We start from the raw sequence: 22,379 nt of genomic DNA, 5'->3' as shown, positions 1-22,379 counted from the left end.
TAAAAAAGTCCCCGGAGAAGTTTTCTTTTTACGGTTTACAAATCCAGTATTACACACGTACAGGTATTTTGAGGCTGTTTTCACTCCATATACAATCAACACTAAACAGCTCTATAAAAGCGGATATATACGTATATATAAAATACTAACTGACCTAGAGTGTCTATGATGTTTTACTTGTGATATTAATTTTGGCTTTTTGGACAAAATACAAAAATAATTTTAATGTCAAAATAAAATCTGATTTCCACAAAATAATGTCAATTACTTTAAAATATTTAACATAAAATAAGTAAGTAGACGGCTTTGGCTGGAATCAGTGTGGATGGCTCTACAGCAGGGGTGTCAAACTCCAGTCCTCAAGGGCCGCTGTCCTGCAACTTTTAGATGTGCCTCTGCTGCACCACACCTGAATAGAATAATTAGGTCATTAGCAAAGCTCTGGAGAACTGATCTACACAAGGAGGAGGTAATTAAGCCATTTCATTCCAGTGTTTTGTACCTGTGGCACATTTAAAAACTGTAGGACAGTGGCCCTCGAGGACTGGAGTTTGACACCCGTGCTCTACAGTGTCTAAAGTCTACATACTCTCTGCAGTCATGTGATTTCCATTCCACTCATTGCGAGAATACTAGCACCAATACTAGCATCAATCAGTTTTATGGACCTCTGTTGAATTAAGTCAGAGGAAGTCCACACACTTTAAAGGGTGTCAATATTTGTGCTGAAGTTTGTGTTCAGGTTTCTATTTTGATTGTCATTGTTTTGTAGAAATCAGTTTCACGTTGCCATTAAAGGATTTTTTGTGAAAATTAGCTTTTGTCAAAAAAGCAAATTTGTAAAAACTTGATTGTGAAAACAATTAAAGGGTTAAATATGCAAAGGGCTGAATACTTTTTATGCAAAAATGTATTCTGAGTGTAATGTCAGACAGTGTGAATAAAAATGTGTGTTGATAGAAGGCTTCTTCAGGTTTTTAGGACATATATTTAACAGTTTCCCTATTGCAGTATTTCCAGGATGTGTGTGAAATGTGTGTTTGTCTGCAGTCCAACAGTCTGCACAACTTTACAGTGCTGTCTCAAAAGCTCCTGACAGGAAAAGAAGACACTTACAAGTAGATCACTGAAGCACATTTATTGTCTTCATTTGGTTTTGCACAGAAACACATGAAAACGACTGAACAGAAGCAGGAACAACACAGGCATGTAATGCAAAAATGTTTCTGCTGCTGTCAACTGAAACCTCCATGTCATCAAAAACAACAATTTAGATATCAGTGCCGACAGCTGTTTATTAAGCAGTTATCAAGTGAAACCACTGCATTTTCATGGCAACAATCACATAAGTAATTTCCATAAGAATAAAACCAGAGAAAATCTATCAGCTGGTTTTGTCATAAATCAGGGATCTGTTTGGAAGAGCAGTAGCTGAGCTGTTAACTTAGCTGAGAAAGTATTTGATTAATTAAACAGCATATTCCTCTGTATTAATTCACCAACACATATAGTAGATGCATATAAAAAAAAGCTCTGCAGCTGCTGGTCTCTAAGAGCAAACAATAAATGAAAAGGTTAAAATTCGTAATGATTTTAGTATTGTAAGCTGTTTATGATAACATTATAAAAATGAGGTCTAAAATACATTTCCATGTATCTCTTCTCTGTGTCTGCCATTCCATCTCATCAGAGAGTAGACTAACAACAAACCATTGCTCCATCACAGCACCTTCATTTGTCTGGTGCAACAGAAACCTTCAATCCACTAAACGCCTGTTGCAGATACCGTCCTCAGAAATGTGTGGTATTTGCTGTATGCCAGGTACACTGTTCTTCATGTAAACACAGGAAACTTGGAAAACAAGAAGTCTTCTGGCACACATCTACTTCCACTTCAGTCCAGTTCCAAAATACTCTATTTTTAAATGGAGCCAAACATCCTCTTCAGAGAGGAAGTCCACATTACTTATTACCTGCCCTGACAAGGTTGATGGGCATGTTTCTCTAAGTACTATGGAATTCTAACTAATTCTACATTGACAGATCAGGGAGGTGTAAGGATAAACTTAAAATAGCCTTTCAATTTGAAAGACTTGGCTAAAAGTCATTCTACAATGGGGTAGCTGGCAATAGTTAGTTACTAAAATATTGAAGAACCCCTTACCAGACTAAAACACAGTTCAAAATTCAGCAAACTCTTCATTGCAAAAAGCCTGAAAACGATTGAATTCCAGGTTTTCCCCAAAATTACTAGTTTTTGTGATTATCCCAAATTATCCTGCCTTATGAGTTTCTACAATTGAATGTTATAGATGTGTCATGTTTCACACTATTCCAGACAGTAGTATGTAATGTGCTGTACTAAATGAAAGAGGCTTTTTGTAATATAGCCCTGCTCTGGTCACAGACTCAAAGACATTTGGCATTAAAAACAACAACAACAGAAGCAAGTTCCAATGGAGACAAAAATTAATTCATGGGAATTTTAAAGAAAAGACAGAGACCAGAGGCTTGGAAGTGGAAGAATGTGTAAAATGTAGAAAAGGTTTCCAGCAAAAGTTGGGTTTTTTTAATAATGGAGAGAAACCATGAGCTTTTGCGTCAGAAGACAAAAAGAAACCTTTCCGTGAATGCGAGAAGGATTTTAAATGCAGAGCAGTGCTCTACATTCAGCTTGAGTTAGATTAAAAGCCTTTACAAAAATTAATTCTTGAAAATATCAATGTATTACGACAAAAATCAACAAGAAAGACCTCCAAAGGTCCAACGATCTTTTGGATCTTTGGCAGTTTTATGGTTGATTGTAGAATATAGATTAAATACAAAATTTACAGAATGTTGACAGGTTGACCTATAACAGGGTTTCTAACAAAATGTTGGAAGGTTTGCAACAGGTTTCTGAAGGGAAATGACAAATCGTAGGTTCTAGTGTAATAAAAGCTATCTGTCAGGAGCATCATATACTTTTGAGACATTGAGAGGAAAAACTATAATCAGTGTTTGTAACACTCCATATTTAGGAAACTACACATCGGTGCTGGGGCCTAGAGTCAGACTGGGAGACGTTGACACTGGAGGCTGTGTTTACCAACAGGGACTGGGTTCTCACTGTGTCCAGAGCTTCTGACAAAGCTTCAGATGAACTTGCTTCTGCAGTGTCAGTTGAGGTCTCAATATCCTGAAGAAACATGTATAGGATCAGACGATCTGTCAAAATACACCCAAAAAATCTTCTCATACGTTGTTTATTATTAGGATTTTGTGGCCAGGTGTTAAGAGTTAAATTTATGCTAGCTTATTATTCTATTTATTAGCTCATTAGAGATGCACTGACAGAAGATTTCAGGCTGATTTCTAACTTCTAGTTTTTGTAAAATGTTCTATCAGTTTTAGATTTAAATTATGATTTAAAATATATATTTCTAGGCTTTCTGATGTGAGTAAACATTAAATAGGCCAAAGTAATACCACACCATGTGTGTGAGAGATTGAGAGTCTTTGTAGAACAAAGTTTTACAATATAGTAATTATGTTGTAGTGGCTAATGCTTATACTGTATAAGCATTATCAGCACAGTTAGCATAGCTCATTGTGTATTCCACACAAAATGTAAACAGTTCCCTTAACAAAACAGTTCTAACAAAAACCCACAGAGACATACAGTACCTCTCAGATCTGTTCACTTGTATGTCTGAAATAAAGCTAGAAATATTCCAAACATGTGAGCATTCAAAAATCAAGCTAGCACTGAAGAGTGGCATGGAACTCTGCAGCAAGGGCTTAGAATGCTATTCATCAACTAAGTGTCAAAAAATTCCTACAAGGTGAAACACAATAGTGGTATGTGCCACTATCTGGTTTGGTTCTATTTTCAAGTAGAATTGTCGCTCAAGAATTGAAGGCTAAAGGTTCTTTCTCTGTGCGCTACAGTGTGCCGCTTCCAGACTGGGTCGCTATTAATGATTTCATTCAAATGTTCACACCACAAAGGTTGTGTGCCGTCTTTTAAACCATGTGACAGACTCATAAATAGAACTTTCAAGATAACAGTTGTGTGTTTAAATATTATTTTAGCAATTAAATGAAAGCAGTATAGTGGCAAATTACATCAATGTGGAAAGATGTTCAATAGTATTTGATTTCAAGAAATACCCAGCGAATCCAGCGAAACTATGTATGCATATTTTAACAGTTCATTAATGAGTAGTTTTGTCTATGCATTCTGCCACAAATGGCCCTTTAAGGACATCTACATACGATGTGAAATAAAAATGAGTTTAAACAGTTCAGTCAGTTGGCTTCACAAACTATCTGTAATGGCAACATCACACACTCGAGCAACACCAGTTCATGTATTTGCAAATCAGCTTCAAGGGGTTTCCTGCCGAGTCTGTCTCTTCACCTATGTCTTAAGGGCACTTGTAACAGGGCAGAAAGTCTGTCAACAATGACAGAGATTAAAAGCTCAAACCATAGCAAATTTTCAGCCTTCATAGTCCAGTAGTGGACTGGTCTAAACTGATCAAGCTGAACTCTGAATTCTCGGTGCATCTCAATTTATTGTAGTCATGTTGTAAACATAATCGGTCAGTTTTGATGACCGCATGTATCCTGTTGAAACCAGTCAGAAGGACAAAGAATGTTCTAGTGTTACCTTTCCATCCTCTGCAGTCTGATCAGCACCTAGGCCAGTCACCGCTTCCTTCTCCTCTGAGACAACATGCTCTGCTTCCTAACACCAAGAAAAAAAAAAAAAATAGGTTTCACCATAACTTCATCGAATGTCAGTTGAACAAATTACAATCCCTGTCTGACAGTGCCATCTAGTGGAAGAAAAAAGAACTGATGCATGTGCAGCATGCATCACACAATGCAACTGAAAACAGCAGCGACAGAAGAGATGTACAAGCAATGAATGAAGGAATTAATGTCAGTGCAGATTTTGGAACAGGTTAAGGAGGTGAAAGTAACAAAGAGAGCAAAGAAACCCAGAACAGAGTTTAATCATGCAGCTTTCAGAGGAAGGACGGTTGGGAGTATTGTGTGAGCTCTCATCTGTTTGTCAAGTTTGTTTTCACTCACTTCTTAATTATTTTTCCTAAACATACAGCCTTGTCTATGCTACGTCTAGCCCATATTCAATGTGGCAGCTGACCTTCAGTTGACAAAGAACACCAACGTGAGAAGAAGTTAACCAAGGAGTTCAGTAGTACAGAGAAATAGTGTGAGAGTTTCAACTGTAGCCCTCAATCTCCTTTACCTCAGGTGAAACTCCTAGGAAAGATTCCCAGAGCCACCAAAATACACTTCCTCCATCGTCCTCCATGATCAGCTCCTCACTGCCTTTATTCTCTGTAGTTTCTTCAACAGGGAGCTCACCATGCTGCTGACATGGAGACATGCTCTTATGAAGAGTCAGAGAGAAGGGGGGGCTTCGGGTCAAAAGCAAACCAGGAAAACTAAGCTACTAATGCCATAGAAGATGAACAGTTTCCTAAATGAACAGCTGCAATGATTTATTATCTGTATCTCACAATCATTTTTTTTCTCTTCCCTCTCCTTTCAATTACAAACTTTGATGCATTTGTTGGAATTTTATGTGACAAAATCAACACTAAGCGGTAAAGAATTCTGAAGTAAAAATTCCTACATGGTTTTCAAAAACCTTGACAAAGAAAAATCTGGAAAGTATGAGTTACACTTGGATTCAGTGCGTAATTTGATGACCTGAAATAACAGCTAGTGCAACAAACTTTCTTCAGGACCCAGCTAGTCAGTAAACATTCCAGCTATGTGTTTTTCCAAGAAAATCTCTGAAGTATGTACAAGAACATTAGAGAACAAATATCATCATGAAGACCAAGGAACACAGCAGGTTACAGAGGGACTTGTGGAGACATTTAAAGTAGGGTTAGGTTCTAAATCAATTTCCCAGGCTTTTAATAAAGCTCTGAGCAGTTCATCATCTGGGCCCTCATTTAAAATATGCATATGCACAAGAAATGTGCAGCGCCATATTTTATGCACAAGTCGACATATATAAAATTAGAGTGCCATGAAAATCTGCGTAAATGTACACTTTATACCTGTCATGAAAATTGCAAACTTTTTTTGTTGACAATAAAAAACTAGAAAACCCCTAAAGTTACCTAAATACACTGAAATCTGACTCAATTCAGTGTTATTTAACCCAAGAAGCATCAAACCCAGGGGTCGCACTAACAAAATATTTTCCCATATTTTACCTTTTTTTTTTTTAAAAGACGGACAAATTTGAAACCTGTCCTTCATTTGGACAAGTTTAAATTCACACCTTTGACTGGTACACATGGGCAGACATTACGCAAAGTTTTTGCGCAAAGAGTTCATCGCAGAGGTAACTAAAATCAATCAATAAAAAATATCATCTCATGGACACTGAACTAAATGCGTCTGCCTGACCGGGAGCTGACAGCATTTTGAAGAGTTATAGACAGGAAGCTTTCGAGCACATCTGATTCAGAAGTGCATTCAAAACCTTTGGTTGAAATGGCGCCACTAATTCCAGTCTCCAGTACATGATAAAGAACATAAAAAATTAAAGAGAATGCAATGCTGTTTCCATCTATAGTCTAAACAGAGGAGCCGGCCGGCAGTTTAGCTTGAGGAAATAAATAAAGGCTCAGAAGTTAATTAGACTGTAATGCGCAGCACAACTAATGAGGATAATTTCATACATGAATTATGATCCTTTGTGTCAGGAGATTTTTTCCAATTTTTGGGGGATTTTCTTAAGGCATAAAAAAGTAGGAAATATTTTTTGTAAAAAACAATTTTTTTCTTCTTTTTTTAGGTATCAATTGCAATTTTCTTCAAATACACAGTTGTTATTTGTAAAATACATCAGTAGTATTGTTCTTTAGGGTTATCTGATGTCACAATATTTTGTTTTACCTGCAAGAGTCGTCTATAGTATAAAGGGAGGGACCGGGTTAGTTGGCATGCTTTTTTGTCTGTCTGCTATATTGGATTTAACAAAAATAATTTCTTGCATTTGCAGATGATGGCCTGTAGTTGATAGTGTATTTTATGATGCATTAGTGTCCACTTCAGTGGTCTCTGTGCATATATAACATAAAAATCCACAAGAAGCACAAGAAAGGTATGTTTATATGTTTTTGTATCATTTTTTGTCGTTATTGTACTCATGACATCTCATTTAAGTTTATGTTGTATTTTAGTTTGACAGTGGTGTCAGTGGAACAAACGTGGAGTTGTACCAAGAGCAACTATAAAGATTTGCATTAAAGCTGACTTCACACCCCTAGTTCAATGAACTCTTTATTGCTGTTAAGAAGAGGTGGAAGTGATATGGAGGTTTGACAAAATTTATAATAAATGTTAACACAACTTACTACTGTAGGTTTATCTTTCACAAACTCACATTTAGGTTCAAAATCTAAAGCGCGCTAAATTTATTTTTGACTTAAAGAATAAGAGATAACTGAATGCGGCTCAAATGTTTTACAGTGTACCTGCTGAAAGGACATGTTTGGGGTTAAGATATGTTTTTATTTTTCATTGGTTATAGAAACCAGAGTTAAATCAATCAGTAAAAAAGCTGAATAAACTACTGACTAATGTAGAATTTCAGGTTTGGTTTAAGATCCTAAAATTGATAACTCTTCCTTAGAGACACAAGTTTGTTGCACCTCTGGTAAATAACTATAACACACAAAAAAATCTTTTTTTATTGCCGTAGCATAATTGTAAAGATCCGACCGTTAGTTCTCTTCAGATTAAAGATAGTGACTCAAGTTTCAGACTCAAGTCACTCTTCAGTCACAAAAACACAGACTACAGACTTGGTGTGGACCTGCACTGTAGAAACTGGAGCATTGACTCAGAGTTCTGGTCTGAGATTCATGTCTCATTAATGATCTTTATCAGATATCATGAGGAATGAAAATAGACGGAAGCTCTGACTGATCGTGTTTTTTCTCCTGTGAAAGTGTGCACTTGATGAATTAACCAGAGATGTAGCTGTAGCTTAAAACTTTACCAAAAATTCTGAACAAATTGCATTTACCTCCCCTATTTTGTCATTGCTAAATGTGTCTGTATTACAAAGACACTTGATTACCAAAGCAAAAACGCTTACTGTTTTGTTTATTCAGAAATTTTTTCCCCATTTACTCTCTAGATGTTTAAAATTTGTGAAAACGTCTTGGTCGTTAGAGACTTGACTTGGCGTGGGGCAAACAACTTGAGTATCAGTCTGGATCTGGGGCCTCATGTATAAAATGTGCGTATGCACAAAAAATGTGCTGCGCCATATTTTTTATTTTTTTTTACCCCCTCCAGGGGGTCTTTTGTGGGCTCTAGTGTCCCTTATATGACAGTAGACTGACAGGAAACAGGGAACATGAGGGGGGAAGACATGCGACAAATATTGTCGGGTCCGGGAAGTCAAACCCACGACGGCCTCGTCGAGGACTCAAGGCCTCCAAATATGGGTCGCGCTATCCCCTACGCCACCATGACACACCCGAGCCGCCATATTTTATGCACAAGTCGGCATGTATAAAAGTGAACTTTGCGTCAAAGTTTGCCTAAATATACGCACACTATATATACGCAAACTTTTTTTGTGAACAATGTCAAACTACAAAGCGTCAAAACTCACCTAAATACACTGAAATCTGAATACATTCAGTTATTTAGACCATGAAGCATCAAACCCAATGTTTTTTCATGACTTTAATATTTTATTGTTTAAACGTAAACGATAAAACTGAACCGCATTTGTCCTCAGACAACAAACCAAACACGCACGAAAAATAAGGAAAAAAAAGAAGGATGTGAAAACCTCACTTGAATGCAAATAGTACTTTTCCTACGTTTTTGTCTCATAAAGATGTAATGCTTTATGTAATGTAATGTAATGTTTGAACGCTGAAGAGAGTGAAATACATCTATGGGGTAATTTCATTCTCACTAAACAAGAAAACAGGGTTGGATCAGCAGATTAACTCAAACCTGCTGATTAAAAATAATCAACAGGTTTGGTTATTTTTAAGGTGATCAAGATGTGTAGACAATCACACATCTTGATCACGTAGCTGCACAAAATTCAAAGGTGAGTAATTGTGGAGCGTTTTGGATCTGATGGAGGACATTGTCAATGGAAGGATTCAGAGGGAGCAATTGTTCAGAGACCATATTGATCTGCTGGAAAATGTTGATGATGGTTTATTATTGTTTAGATTAATCCAGACTGATCATCCCGGAGTTCTAAGCAAAATTTAAAGAAGGAGCCGTGCAGTACCGGTACCATTGTAGCCGGAGTCATGCTTCAGTTGAGCCATGCCCGCTTTGTGAATGCGCCTTATGGACAGAAATGATCTTTATTCTGTAAATGTATAACTCATGCAATTGATTCTACTATTTAAAACAAACGTCCACATTCCCCACTCAAAGGACTCTCTGACACGCTGTCTATCTTTAAATCCCGCCTAAATACACTACTCTTCAAAGAGGCATTTGCACAATCCTAAAAGGACGTCCATTCATCCATTTTCTTACACCCTTGACCAGGGGTCCCCAAACTTTCTCCTGTGAGGGCCACATAACTTGTCCCTTCTCTGATGGGGGGCCGGGGTCAGTTTGTAACAGAAAAAGTGTGACGATTGTAAGAGTGCTAAACATAAAAATATATTGTTTTTCAGAAAGCACAATCAAATAACCTTTTCTGGATTCTTCAGAGAACAAAAGTCAGGAAATAACACTATTTATGAAATAAATAATAACCAAATAACACTGGGTTCTCCACATAAAAAAAAGGGTTAGGGTCAATTATATGCATGTATAAAATAGTTACTAACTAGTAGTTAATAATAAATAAAGTTCATTACTAAGAAACATTTATTTTATTGCAAAAGTCCAACTTATCAAATAAAAATGCACATATATGAAAATACTCTGGTATTGTTCAGGGGGCCGGACCAAATGTGGAGGCGGGCCGCATCTGGACCGCGGGCCGTAGTTTGGGGACCACTGCCCTTGACCCTAGTGGGGTCGGGAGAGGTACTGGTGCCTATCTCCAGCTAACGTTCCAGGCGAGAGATGGGGTTCACCCTTGACAGGTCGCCAGTCTGTCGCAGGGCAACACAGAGACAGTCAGGACAAACATCCATGCACACTCACGTCCAGGGAGAATTTAGAAAGACTAATTAACTTGACAGTCATGTTTTTGGACTGTGGGAGGAAGCCGGAGAAACCACGCATGCACAGGGAGAACATGCAAACTAAGTTCAGAAAGACTCTGGGCCGGGAATCGAACCCAGGACTTCCTTGCTGCAAGGCAACAGTGCTACCAACTGCACCACTGTGCAGCCCCAAACAAGGACGTTGCAAAGGTTATTGCTTCACATGGTGGCAGACTTCCGGGTATTTATAATAATTTACATATGTATTTATGGGTAGCGACAGGGCGGACCAGCAGCTATTTCTATTTCCCGCAAATTAGGATTTATAAAGGAAAGATGCGCAGCCACGTGTGCACGGCTTTATACATCCGAATTTTTTTGTGCACCGCATTTTTCTAAACTCGTCTATACGCTAAATTGTAGTGTGAAAACTGCAGACTCTTTTATGCATGAGGCCCCTGGTCTTCAAAGACTTGAATTGGACTTGAAAACTTGTGAACATGTTTGATTTCAGAATTATAATAATTATTTAGTAGCATGAAAAAAATACCTATGATCTTTGACCATTTCTTTTTGTGAAGTCTCTCTTGACATTCGAGAGTTCTGGTTCTTGTCTTTTCTTCAACTCAGACCACAAGTGTTCATGTCTGAGACTGGGACTAAAATTATAATGGATAAAGGTTGATTTTGTGTCCATCAAGCCTTACTGTGGCCTTGAATCATTGTCATGTTAAATGAATCAAAGGTGGCCTGTTTTCAGTTTACTGACAATCCCCTCATTTACCATTTACCCTGGGTAGAGGTGAGGTAAGTATGTCTCCTCATTCAGCTCAGGAGTCTCGTGTATAAAAAAGTGTGCAGCTTTCACACTAAAAATGGGTGTAAAGACAAATTTTGAAAAGTGCAGTGCACAAAAAAATTCAGATGTATTAAACTGTGCACATGCACATGGCTACCCACCTTTCTTTTATACTTCCCAGTTTGCATAGAAATAGATCGCAGCTGCTGGTCTGCCCTGTTGCCACCCATAAAAATACATATGTAAATTAGTACCTGGAAGTTTGCCACCATGTGTCCCACCAACCATGGCAACAGTCCCTGCTTATAGTAGTTTAAGTGGAAATGCTTGTTTGAGCAGTAGAGTGTTCGTTCAGTCGGGATTTAAAGAGAGTCAGCGTGTCAGAGAGTCCTTTGTGTTGAGTGGGAAATGTGAAAGTTTATTCCAAATGGAGGAATCATATTGGACCAGGCCAACATGCCAATACATTTTATTTATTATTAAGTACTTTGAACTGCCTTGTTGCTGAAGATGTGCTATTTAAATAAAATTACCTTACCTTATTAGGCACTTTTGCTCATATAAATTGCACATTTACAGAATGGAGATGCTTTTTAGTCACAAAGGCGCATTCACAAAGTTAGCATGGATGGACTGAAGGATGACTGACCTAACAGCAGCTCCAGCTGCACCATATTGTTAATGCATAGCTCCTTCTATAACTCTGGGGCTAGTTCGGTGCAGAGCTCCAGGATGATCAGTCTGAGAAATCTGAAGGATAATAAACCATCAACATGTCGCAGCAGATCAGTATGAACACCCACTCCCTCTTTATTTCAATTGCAGATGTTCTCCATCAGTTCTAAAGCGTTCCATGATTGCGTTGCTACTTATATACTACTTCTGATTGTCTGCATACCTGATCACTTTAAGAATAATCAAACCTGACCTGTTTGGAATTAATCTGCTGATCTGACCTCATTTTCTTTTTCAGTGAGAAATTACCCCACAGATAACATCTCGGTTTCCATGGTAGCCCTACATGGGTTTCCCCAGATAGTTTCCTATCATCCATGTAGGGCCACCATGAAAACCATGGATAAAACCATGTGGGACCCATATTGTAGGCCTCATTTATCCCATATTGGGCTCACCTAGGTATGCTGCCTGGGTCTATATGCGCTTTGGCATGTAGAAGGAGGCACGGTGCATCTTTATGTGACAAAAACTGAGGAAATTTACTATTTACATTGGAGTTAGATTTTCCCATCCTTTTATTTTAATTTTATTTATTTTGTGTGTATGTTATGTTATTGTCTCAGGATAAATGTGGTTTAAGTTAAGTTCAATCGTTTAAGTTAAAACAATAGAGGATTTTTTTTTTTTAATTGGTTTGACCAGAGGTCACTCTAGACTTTTTTGTTCTCCATCATTTTGATGGACAGCATAAAAAAGATCTGCCATGTACTATTTTTAGCTGTCAAATTATAATTATATTAACATAGGTTATTCAGCCACATTTTTATGTGGTTTATATTCACCTAATTGAACCATAAATCCAGATCCCATCACACATAAAGCAGATGAACGCATCAAACTTTTTCTCCGTAGTGACAAAAACCACTGATTTATAACAAATGAAATTAACTCCGTTTAAAATAAAACTATTAACCAATATAAGAGAATATGTGGGCGTATTTGTTGCTCCCCATCTCGGCGCCTGTACGTTGGGGTTTACCCCGGTGAACGAGAGGGTAGGATCCCTCCGCCTACGGGTGGGGGGACGGGTTCTGACTGTCGTTTGTGCTTACGGGCCGAATGACAGTTCAGATTACCCACCCTTTTTGGAGTCCTTAGGGGGGGTACTGGAGAGTGCTCCTCCTGGGGACTCCCTTGTTCTGCTGGGGGACTTCAACGCTCACGTGGGCAACAACAGTGAGACCTGGAGGGGCGTGGTTGGGAGGAACGGCCCACCCGACCTGAACTCGAGCGGTGTTCTGTTGCTGGACTTCTGTGCTCGCCATGGATTGTCCATAACGAACACCATGTTCAAGCATAAGGGTGTCCATATGTGCACTTGGCACCAGGACACCCTAGGCCGCAGTTCGATGATCGACTTTGTCATCGTTTCATCGGATCTGCGGCCGTATGTCTTGGACACTCGGGTGAAGAGAGGTGCGGAGCTGTCCACTGACCACTACCTGGTGGTGAGTTGGCTCCGGTGGCGGGGGCGAAAGCCGGTCAGACCTGGCAGGCCCAAACGTGTTGTGAGGGTCTGCTGGGAACGTCTGGCGGAATCCCCTGTGAGACGGAGCTTTAACTCCCATCTCCGGCAAAACTTCGAACACGTCCCGGGGGAGGTGGGGGACATGGAGTCTGAGTGGACCGTGTTCCGTGCCTCCATTGTCGAGGCGGCCGATCGGAGCTGTGGCCGCAAGGTTGTCGGTGCCTGTCGCGGCGGCAACCCTCGAACCCGTTGGTGGACACCTTCGGTGAGGGATGCCGTCAGGCTGAAGAAGGAGTCCTATCGAGCCTTTTTGGCCTGTGGGACTCCGGAAGCAGCTGATGGGTACCGGCGGGCGAAGCGGCATGCGGCTCGGGCGGTTGCTGAGGCAAAAACTCGGGTGTGGGAGGAGTTTGGAGAGGCCATGGAGAAAGACTTCCGCACGGCTTCGAGGCGATTCTGGTCCACCATCCGGCGTCTCAGGGGGGGGAAGCGGTGCAGCACCAACACTGTTTATAGTGGGGATGGTGTGCTGCTGACCTCTACTCGGGACGTTGTGGGCCGGTGGGCAGAGTACTTCGAAGACCTCCTCAATCCCACCAACATGCCTTCCACTGAGGAAGCGGAGCCTGGGGACTCTGGGTTGGGCTCTCCAATCTCTGGGGGCGAGGTCGCCGAGGTGGTTAAAAAGCTCCGCGGTGGCAGGGCCCCGGGGGTGGATGAGATCCGCCCGGAGTTCCTTAAGGCTCTGGATGTTGTAGGGTTGTGTTGGTTGACGCGACTCTGCAATATCGCATGGACATCGGGGGCAGTTCCCCTGGATTGGCAGACTGGGGTGGTGGTCCCCCTGTTCAAAAAGGGGGACCGGAGGGTGTGCTCCAATTATAGAGGGGTCACACTCTTAAGCCTCCCTGGCAAGGTCTATTCAGGGGTCCTGGAGAGGAGGGTCCGTCGGATAGTCGAACCTCGGATTCAGGAAGAGCAGTGTGGTTTTCGTCCTGGTCGTGGAACACTGGACCAGCTCTACACCCTCAGCAGGGTCCTGGAGGGTGCATGGGAGTTCGCCCAACCAGTCTACATGTGTTTTGTGGACTTGGAGAAGGCGTTCGACCGTGTCCCTCGGGGAGCCCTGTGGGGGGTTCTCCGGGAGTATGGGGTACCGGGCCCTTTGATACGGGCTGTCAGGTCCCTGTATGACCGGTGTCAGAGTCTGGTCTGCATTGCCGGCAGTAAGTCGGGCTCGTTTCCGGTGAGAGTTGGACTCCGCCAGGGCTGCCCTTTGTCACCGATTCTGTTCATCACTTTCATGGACAGAATTTCTAGGCGCAGCCAAGGTGTTGAGGGGATCCGATTTGGTGGCCTCAGGATCTCATCTCTGCTTTTTGCAGACGATGTGGTCCTTTTGGCTTCATCAGATTGTGATCTGCAGCTCTCGCTGGATCGGTTCGCAGCCGAGTGTGAAGCGGCCGGGATGGGGATCAGTGCCTCCAAATCCGAGGCCATGGTCTTGAGCCGGAAAAGGGTAGAGTGCCTTCTCCGGGTCAGGGGGGGTGTCCTGCCCCAAGTGGAGGAGTTTAAGTATCTCGGGATCTTGTTCACGAATGGGGGAAGAAGGGAGCGGGAGATCGACAGGCGGATTGGCGCAGCGTCTGCTGTCAAGCGGGCGCTGTACCGGTCCGTCGTGGTGAAGAGAGAGCTGAGCCAAAAAGCGAAGCTCTCGATTTACCGGTCGATCTACGTTCCCACCCTCATCTATGGTCATGAGCTTTGGGTCATGACCGAAAGAACGAGATCGCGGATACAAGCGGCCGAAATGGGTTTTCTCCGTAGGGTGGCTGGGCTCTCCTTTAGAGATAGGGTGAGAAGCTCAGTCATCCGGGAGGGACTCAGAGTAGAGCCGCTGCTCCTTCACATCGAGAGGAGCCAGTTGAGGTGGCTTGGGCATCTGGTCAGGATGCCTCCTGGACGCCTCCCTGGTGAGGTGTTCCGGGCACGTCCCACCGGGAGGAGGCCCCGGGGAAGACCCAGGACACGCTGGAGGGACTATGTCTCTCGGCTGGCCTGGGAACGCCTCGGGATTCCCCCGGAGGAGCTGGAAGAAGTGGCTGGGGAGAGGGAAGTCTGGGCCTCCCTTCTGAAGCTGCTACCCCCGCGACCCGACCTCGGATAAGCGGAAGAAGATGGATGGATGGATGGATGGATATAAGAGAAATTTGCCCTTTCTTGCATTTTGACAGAACTAACAGGAACCAAACTGTTGACAGATTTGTATCATGGAGAATTTATGTAGCAAACAGTTTACTCAACTTTATATTATATCATATTTAATAGATATATCTGATAATAAATTATGGTGCTACTAATATTTTTGTGACAGATTTCTGCTCGTCCTGCATTGGAATAGAATGGTTTTCTGGACACAATTCATCACATAGCGACTAATAGGTGCTGTCCAATCCAGTAATACATATCAATTAGCAGCAGTATGAAAGACGTAAAAATAATTAACTACACTACATTAAGAAATTATATTTAATCCTCGGTGCTACATGAAGCTCATTTTGAAACAGGTAAATCAAGTAAATGAAGTCCAATGATAGGTCTGTATAAGCTAAATGTGAGAATGAAACGTTTCTCATACAGTACAGTATATATATATACATATATATATCAGCATGCCAGCAACTCAATGCATTTAAGCATGTAGCCATGGCCAAGACAATCTGCTGCAGTTCAAAGGCAGCATAAGAATGGGGAAGAAAGGTGATGTAAGTGACTTTAAACGTGGCATGGTTGTTTGGTGTCCGACGGGCTGGACTGAGTATTTCATTAACTGCTGATCTATTGGGATTTTCACACACAACAATCTCTAGGGTTTACAGAGAATGGTCCGGAAAAGAGAAAATATCCAGTGAGCGGCAGCTCTTTGGGCGCAAATGCCTTGTTGATGCCAGAGGTCAGCGGAGAATGGCCAGACTGGTTGGAGCTGATAGAATGGCAACAGTAATTCAAAAAACCACTTGTTACAACCGAGGTATGCAGAAGAACATCTCTGAGCACACAACACGCAGAACCTTGAGGTGGATAGGATACAGCAGCAGAAGAACACACTGGGTGCCACTCCAGTGGCTGTTTCTGTTCTTAGAGTCAGATAAGAACAGGAAAGTGAGGCTACAATTCGCACAGACTCACCAAAATTGGACAATAGAAGATTGGGAAAATGTTGCCTGGTCTGATGAGTCTCGATTTCTGCTGTGACATTCGGATGGTAGGGTCAGAATTTGGCGTCAACAACATGAAAGCATGGATCCATCCTGCCTTGCATCAATGGTTCAGGCTGGTGGTGGTGGTGCAATGAGTTCACTGAACTCAAATGACCTCCACAGTCACCAGATCTCACCACATCCCAAAGACCACCTTTGGAATGTGGTGGAATGGGAGATTCACAATATCACATTAGCTTGATGCTAATGTGTTTCACCACTTTAGCATCACGCAGGATCTGCATGATGCTATCATGTCAATATGAACCAGACTCTGTCATGAGTGCTTCCTACTGGAAGGTACTCCTTGATGAATCTATGCCACGAAGGATTAAGGCAGTTCTGAAGGCAAAATGGTATCCAACCCAGTACCAGCAAGGTGTACCTAATAAATTCGCTGGTGAGTGTATATTGACATATAACTGTACATCAGTTTATGCCAAACGGAGTGACAATAATAACGCTAACCATGCTCTTTGCAATGAATGAATCTGGTAATTATAATAGTAATCTAAATATAATGTTAACTGTTAGCAGTTTAACTGACATAGAAACTGAAAAAGTAACAAAGCTTGTATCACTGGCACATCTTGTGGCCATGTCTGTACATGCATGTTAAGATCTGTAGCTTTCTTTGAGCTGGAAACAAAAACTCTTCTACAAACATCTTGAGATTTCATTCCTGGATTGAGGAGCAGACTATAACACCACCCATACAGAGAAAAATGACCAGGAAAACATTTCTACAGCAAACCACACTGCATCCTAGGTGTGTGAATGTGTGGACAGGTGTGGATAGGTGTGAATAGATAAATGATTGGATGTAATGCCCTGTGTGTCCTCTGAACTTCATAAAGTTCTATATAAGTACAGGCCATTTACCATTTTAATTTACCCAACATACCCTGGACATGGAGTTTTGAAGTGTTGGTACCACTTTGGCCTGATTTGGAGTGGATGGTTGTTGAATGAACAGGGCAGGGACCTTCTGCAAAAATAAAACATGACCTTCAGGTAAGACTCTTTAAAGTGAATCAAGCTGACAGCATAGTGAACAAACCTTTTCCAGGTCAAGCAACAGAGTTTGAAGCTGTTCCACCACATTAAACACAGTGAGTGTCTCCTCAGCCTTCTCGGGGAGACAAAGGCCTAGTTTGCATTTCTGAATCTCTACTACTGTATGTCTCATTGATTGGATCCTCTGCTTAATCTGTGCACATGAGAACCACCAGTTGGAAAACAGATAAAAAAATTATATCTTCCTGAAAAAAATAAAAAACAAATTTTATCTGTGTAGATGTCTGTTTGGAGAGCTCACTTTGAGATAATCCTCTGTGGGGCTGGGAAAAATCTCTGGGGAAGAGAGCAGGGTCTTAATCTCGGCGACATCATTCTCCATTCTGCATACGTCCTTCTCCATGGCCTCGATCTCCTTTAAAAACACAGTTTATCAGTGTCAGTGTAACTGGAAAGGCAAAGTCAAATTGATAGGGGAGGTAAAAGATAAAATCCAGTAAAAAGATCTTGAAGATTGAGCCATCCGATAACATTATTATCGCCATATCTGTACCTCAAATCTAGTTATTTTCATTGTAATACATTAACTAATACTTAGAAAAAACAGTATTCAGGAAGAGTTTGTTCTGAAAATTAACACTGGAAGTAGACTTTAGCAATCTAATATAGTTAATAATAAGTTAATTATTAGGCTATCACCTCATGTAGAGATTAGCCATGCCTGTTGTAGCATACCAACTGTAAACATTTATGTTGTGTAAAAGATGGACAGAGCAAGGCGAGAGTTGGCTCAAAGCTTTCGACTTGTTTATTATTGTCATAATAGCAATTACTAACAACTGACATAGCAACTGTCACGACAGTTGGCTGTCACCAACCTCACTTTCAGCAATCTTTTACACCAACTGCTGTATTAATCAGCATTTCCTAGCTTGTGTTGAAATAACAAACCCCACAGAAACCACCTTTTAATTAAGAGAACTAACAGTAAGATAATATTTCAATATTGGCGTTAATGAGTTTCAACTGTTTTGTTGCCTGTAAACGTTGAGTAAAAATTAAAAGGAGATTGTAAAAGCACAAAAAGGAGACCTTTGAGTGCCTTGGACCAGAGAGTCTCCATTGTGACTGGGCATTGAAAAAGTTGGGGTTTCTTCACTGTTGAAGACAGTGTGTTTCAGAAAGTATGTGTGAGAGTGTGTGTGTATGTGTGTGTGTAAGACACTTCAGCAATTATAAAACATAAGATTTAGCAATCTTATGTTTTATAATTGAATCTGACTTACTTATCATTGATGAAAATTCAGAAAGTTTTTTCACAGAGTAAGGTAGATAAAGTAATTATTTTTATTCTTCCTTTTTAAAAAATGAATAGTGTATTATACAGAGAAAGTTGATGTTACGATGATCCAATCAAAGGTGGGAACAAGTATGAGGAATAAGGCCAGATTTGATTAAAAAAAATAATAAGATTTGTAAATAGGTTTTATAATTTTGTTAGCATGATATAAATAATCTACAAAAGTCCAATTTATTCTGTGGTGAAGAGTCAAGCTTAACAATAAAAAAGTAAGGTTTAAAGAAGTAGAGCCAGCAAATTGTTAGACATTTAATTTATTTGCAGTGATGAGATAGAGTATGTTACATTTGAAAGGTAGAGTACTCTTGTCTCTAGGCTTTTTAGATGAAGGCTAGTTTGTAGAACCAGTCCATGATTAGGTTATCAGAAGTAAGTGGTTAAAATTAATAATACAAAGCAACATCTTAAACCAGCAGGTCACAGAACCACAAAAGAGGAACACCAGACTGGGTAAAATAGGGAAGCTAGTTATGTTTCCAGACTACAGACACACAATTAATGGTCAGAGGTGTTCATAAAGACACACAGGAGACATGTCCTCATAAGGATCAACAATGAGTGGGCAGTGAGACTCCCTGCTGACCTCTGTGACACAGGCTCATCAGCCGTAGGAGGTCTGGCTGCCTGACAGTAGTGGGGTGAGCTCGTCAACAACACTTTATGTCTGTCATGTTTTGTGGGTTTAGGTGGTGAGGTAGACACGTTATGGAGAATAATGGTAGTTTTAATGGTGAACAACGAAGAGTACAGAGAAGTTCAGGCAGCACAGGTGAGCATAAAGGCAGTAAACTCAAATGCTGGTAGCAGTGTAGACAATGCGAGACAGCTAGACAGTTGAGACAAGGATCCGACAAGGAGCAGGGAACACAGGTGGGATTCAATAGAAAAGGGGTAATCAGGGAACCATCGTGGTGGGTCCGGAGGCTGGCAACCTCGCGAACCTCACCGTTTCTGGCTGGATCCTTCTGTCATGTTTTTGTTTTTGTTTTATTTGACACTGAGAGTGCACAGAATATTTCATAGTGCATATCTAAAATATAAAAAATTCAGCCTGAAAAATTGGTATACCTTGGCACAGTTTTACACCCAAGAGGACACAAGGAATGTGTATCAATGCTTATTAAGGTCTTTGAACTATTGAAATAGGAAGTTAGAATTTTTAGAAGGGGTCTCAAGAATTGACGGACTTCAGCTATTTGCAGGGCGGTTGTGGTTCTTAACCCTCGCAAATACCAGGCGGTCATCAGCAAAAAAATCAATTGGAAATAAAGCCTGAAGCTTCAACAGAAGATTTGCAATTTGATGATAATGTATTGTTTATGTCAAGTTACATGACGGCACCTAAAGGTACAGGAAGGATAAAATCTCAGACTCACAGCAGCTGCGTGCTCCAGCTGAGACAGGGGGGCTGTGAAGCTGCCATGAACTTCTGACACTCTGTGATCTGCTTCCAGCAGTTGGTCGTGGAGTGCGGTGACATCACAAACCTGCGACATTTCCTCTAGGACTGAGATGAAGTTCTGCAGTGTCGACCGGATCTGCGATGCATCACCTAACACAATCTATACCAAATGCACAGTAATTCACTCTAAAAACATATCTCTTACATCGTGGGACTAATTATGATACAAAAAAATCATAATTGATGTATTCATAAAAAAAGGAGAGAACATAGCAATGTGTAATGACCTGAAGAGCATGAACGTGGCTCCTCAGACATTTAGCTGTGGTGTATGTGCAGGGAGCAGCAAGCCATGACTGAGCCTCAGTCATCCAGCACCTGGAGCTCTTGATCATCTCTTGATTTTCTTGAAGCCATGTGTGTATCTGATTAAGGATGCAACAACTTTGCATGGTTAATAACTTTCACAGTATAGATTTCACAGAGTCTAGTAAAGCCTAGTTCTTAAACCATCTGCTAAGATAATAAGTAAGTCAGAGAGACTACATGGGCACCCTTCTGTCAAAATTTAATCGGAGTTTGATGGATGAGTGATTAATGACCCTAATTAATTGATATTAATTTCCGGTCACATGATGCCCCTCCCCCCATCCGGTCACATGATGCCCCTCCCCCCATCCGGTCATATGACCCCCATCCGGATGTCTCATGACCTCAGCGTGCTTAGCACGTGTTACACTATATTCCCGCTAATTTCAATTCAACCAATAGAAACAGAGACAGGCTCCGAGTTTTATGAGTAATACAATTAAAGTATAAAAAACAATAAGTGATAAATAATCAAGAATAATATACAACATAATATATTTAAATAGAATGTTGTAATTAACTCCGGTTTTGCTCACCAAGCCGTTCGTGTTTGTGCGTGTGTCCGGGCAGAATACTGGACACACATGTCCCTGAGGATGTCTCAATGCCATACAGTGTTTAAGGGGAACTCCGCGTGACACGTGTGGCTATGTATATTTCCGATCATCTCAATAGGGTCTCTATCGGGGGTTGATTGATATGATGTAAACGCCAGCACAGGATTCATTCTCGTGACTTTAGGGAGGGTGGGGGTGGAAGGCCCCACGACAGTGCTGTTCACCAGGCCATTTGTGTGTGTGTGTGTGTGTGTCTGTGTATATAAAGACATATAGAAACAAAAGTCCCTAAAGAAAACCTACAGTTTAACTATTTTACTGCATTATTTATGGTAGCACAATTAGCCAGTGTTGACTATGAGTTTGTGATTTCCTTCATCACTTCAATTTTAAACTCTAATAGATTTTCTTTTTCTGTAACACTTGCTAGTGTGATACATTTCAGTAAATGTTCCTCATCTGTACACATACTTCTTAAGAATATGTGACAGACAGTAAACAGGCCTACTCAAATTTAACTTTTATCTTTCCGCAGTTAAAGAATTTGTCCAGACTTTTCCAGAATTTGGCCCGGCATCACTGTGAATGATTTCGTTCAGGTTTTTTTCTTGCTGTTGGATCAACGCTGATCTTCCCACTGCTTCATGCTTTCTCCAAAATAGTAAATCTTGGTTTAAATACATTCGAAACTCTTTTTTTTTCTGTAACACTTGCTAGTGTGAAACATGTTAGTAAAAGTTCCTCATCTGTACTCGTACTTCTGAACAATATCTGACAGGGACTAAACAGGCCACGGTGAGGTTCCCTTGGATTTCGATTGATTTATTGAATGTGTAAATATTTATCATATAGTTTTTTCTTTTGGTGTTTGTTGCACAAATTTAAATATATGCTGGCTATCAGCCAAAAATTCAATCAGTGAATTTGTGTTTTTTCTTAAATACTCCCTCTCACCGAGACTTACTTACATCTTCTGACAACTAGCCCCACTTATAATAACATTGACTAAGTTTGCTATTGGTACACTTTACCTAAAAATAAAAATTAAACATACTCACTACACAACCATGCTCCAAGAGTTGCTCACAAAATGGTGAATTGTTTTGTTACCTTTAAAATGATCTGCAGCTTTTGTTCGTTGGTCCTAATGATGCTGTTCACTAATGTTCTCTAACAGACAGTAAACCTCTTGTAATTGATAAGCTTATAAATGATCAATGCG

At 40.7% G+C, this 22,379-nt stretch overlaps 1 protein-coding gene across 3 annotated transcripts; it reads right to left on the bottom strand.

Moving 5' to 3' along the window:
* Positions 1 to 1,123: 1,123 nt before the first annotated feature.
* Positions 1,124 to 20,765, bottom strand: LOC114156327 (uncharacterized). 3 transcript variants are annotated; one of them, XM_028036701.1, is made up of 8 exons: positions 20,519 to 20,765; positions 20,206 to 20,391; positions 17,771 to 17,884; positions 17,513 to 17,662; positions 17,357 to 17,440; positions 5,261 to 5,386; positions 4,655 to 4,732; positions 1,124 to 3,178 (listed from the first exon to the last, which is right to left on the bottom strand). In XM_028036701.1, exons 1-8 carry the CDS (start codon positions 20,681 to 20,683, stop codon positions 3,017 to 3,019), a joined length of 1,065 nt encoding a protein of 354 aa, XP_027892502.1. In that variant the 5' UTR covers positions 20,684 to 20,765; the 3' UTR covers positions 1,124 to 3,016. The 3 variants fall into 3 exon arrangements, with proteins under 3 accessions (XP_027892502.1, XP_027892503.1, XP_027892504.1); XM_028036702.1 differs by having other exon boundaries at positions 5,261 to 5,383; XM_028036703.1 differs by lacking the exon at positions 5,261 to 5,386.
* Positions 20,766 to 22,379: the final 1,614 nt, after the last annotated feature.

Source organism: Xiphophorus couchianus, chromosome 13 (genome assembly GCF_001444195.1).
Source record: "Xiphophorus couchianus chromosome 13, X_couchianus-1.0, whole genome shotgun sequence".
In the NCBI taxonomy this organism is placed as follows: domain Eukaryota; kingdom Metazoa; phylum Chordata; class Actinopteri; order Cyprinodontiformes; family Poeciliidae; genus Xiphophorus; species Xiphophorus couchianus.
This window is presented reverse-complemented; position numbering and strand designations above follow the sequence as displayed.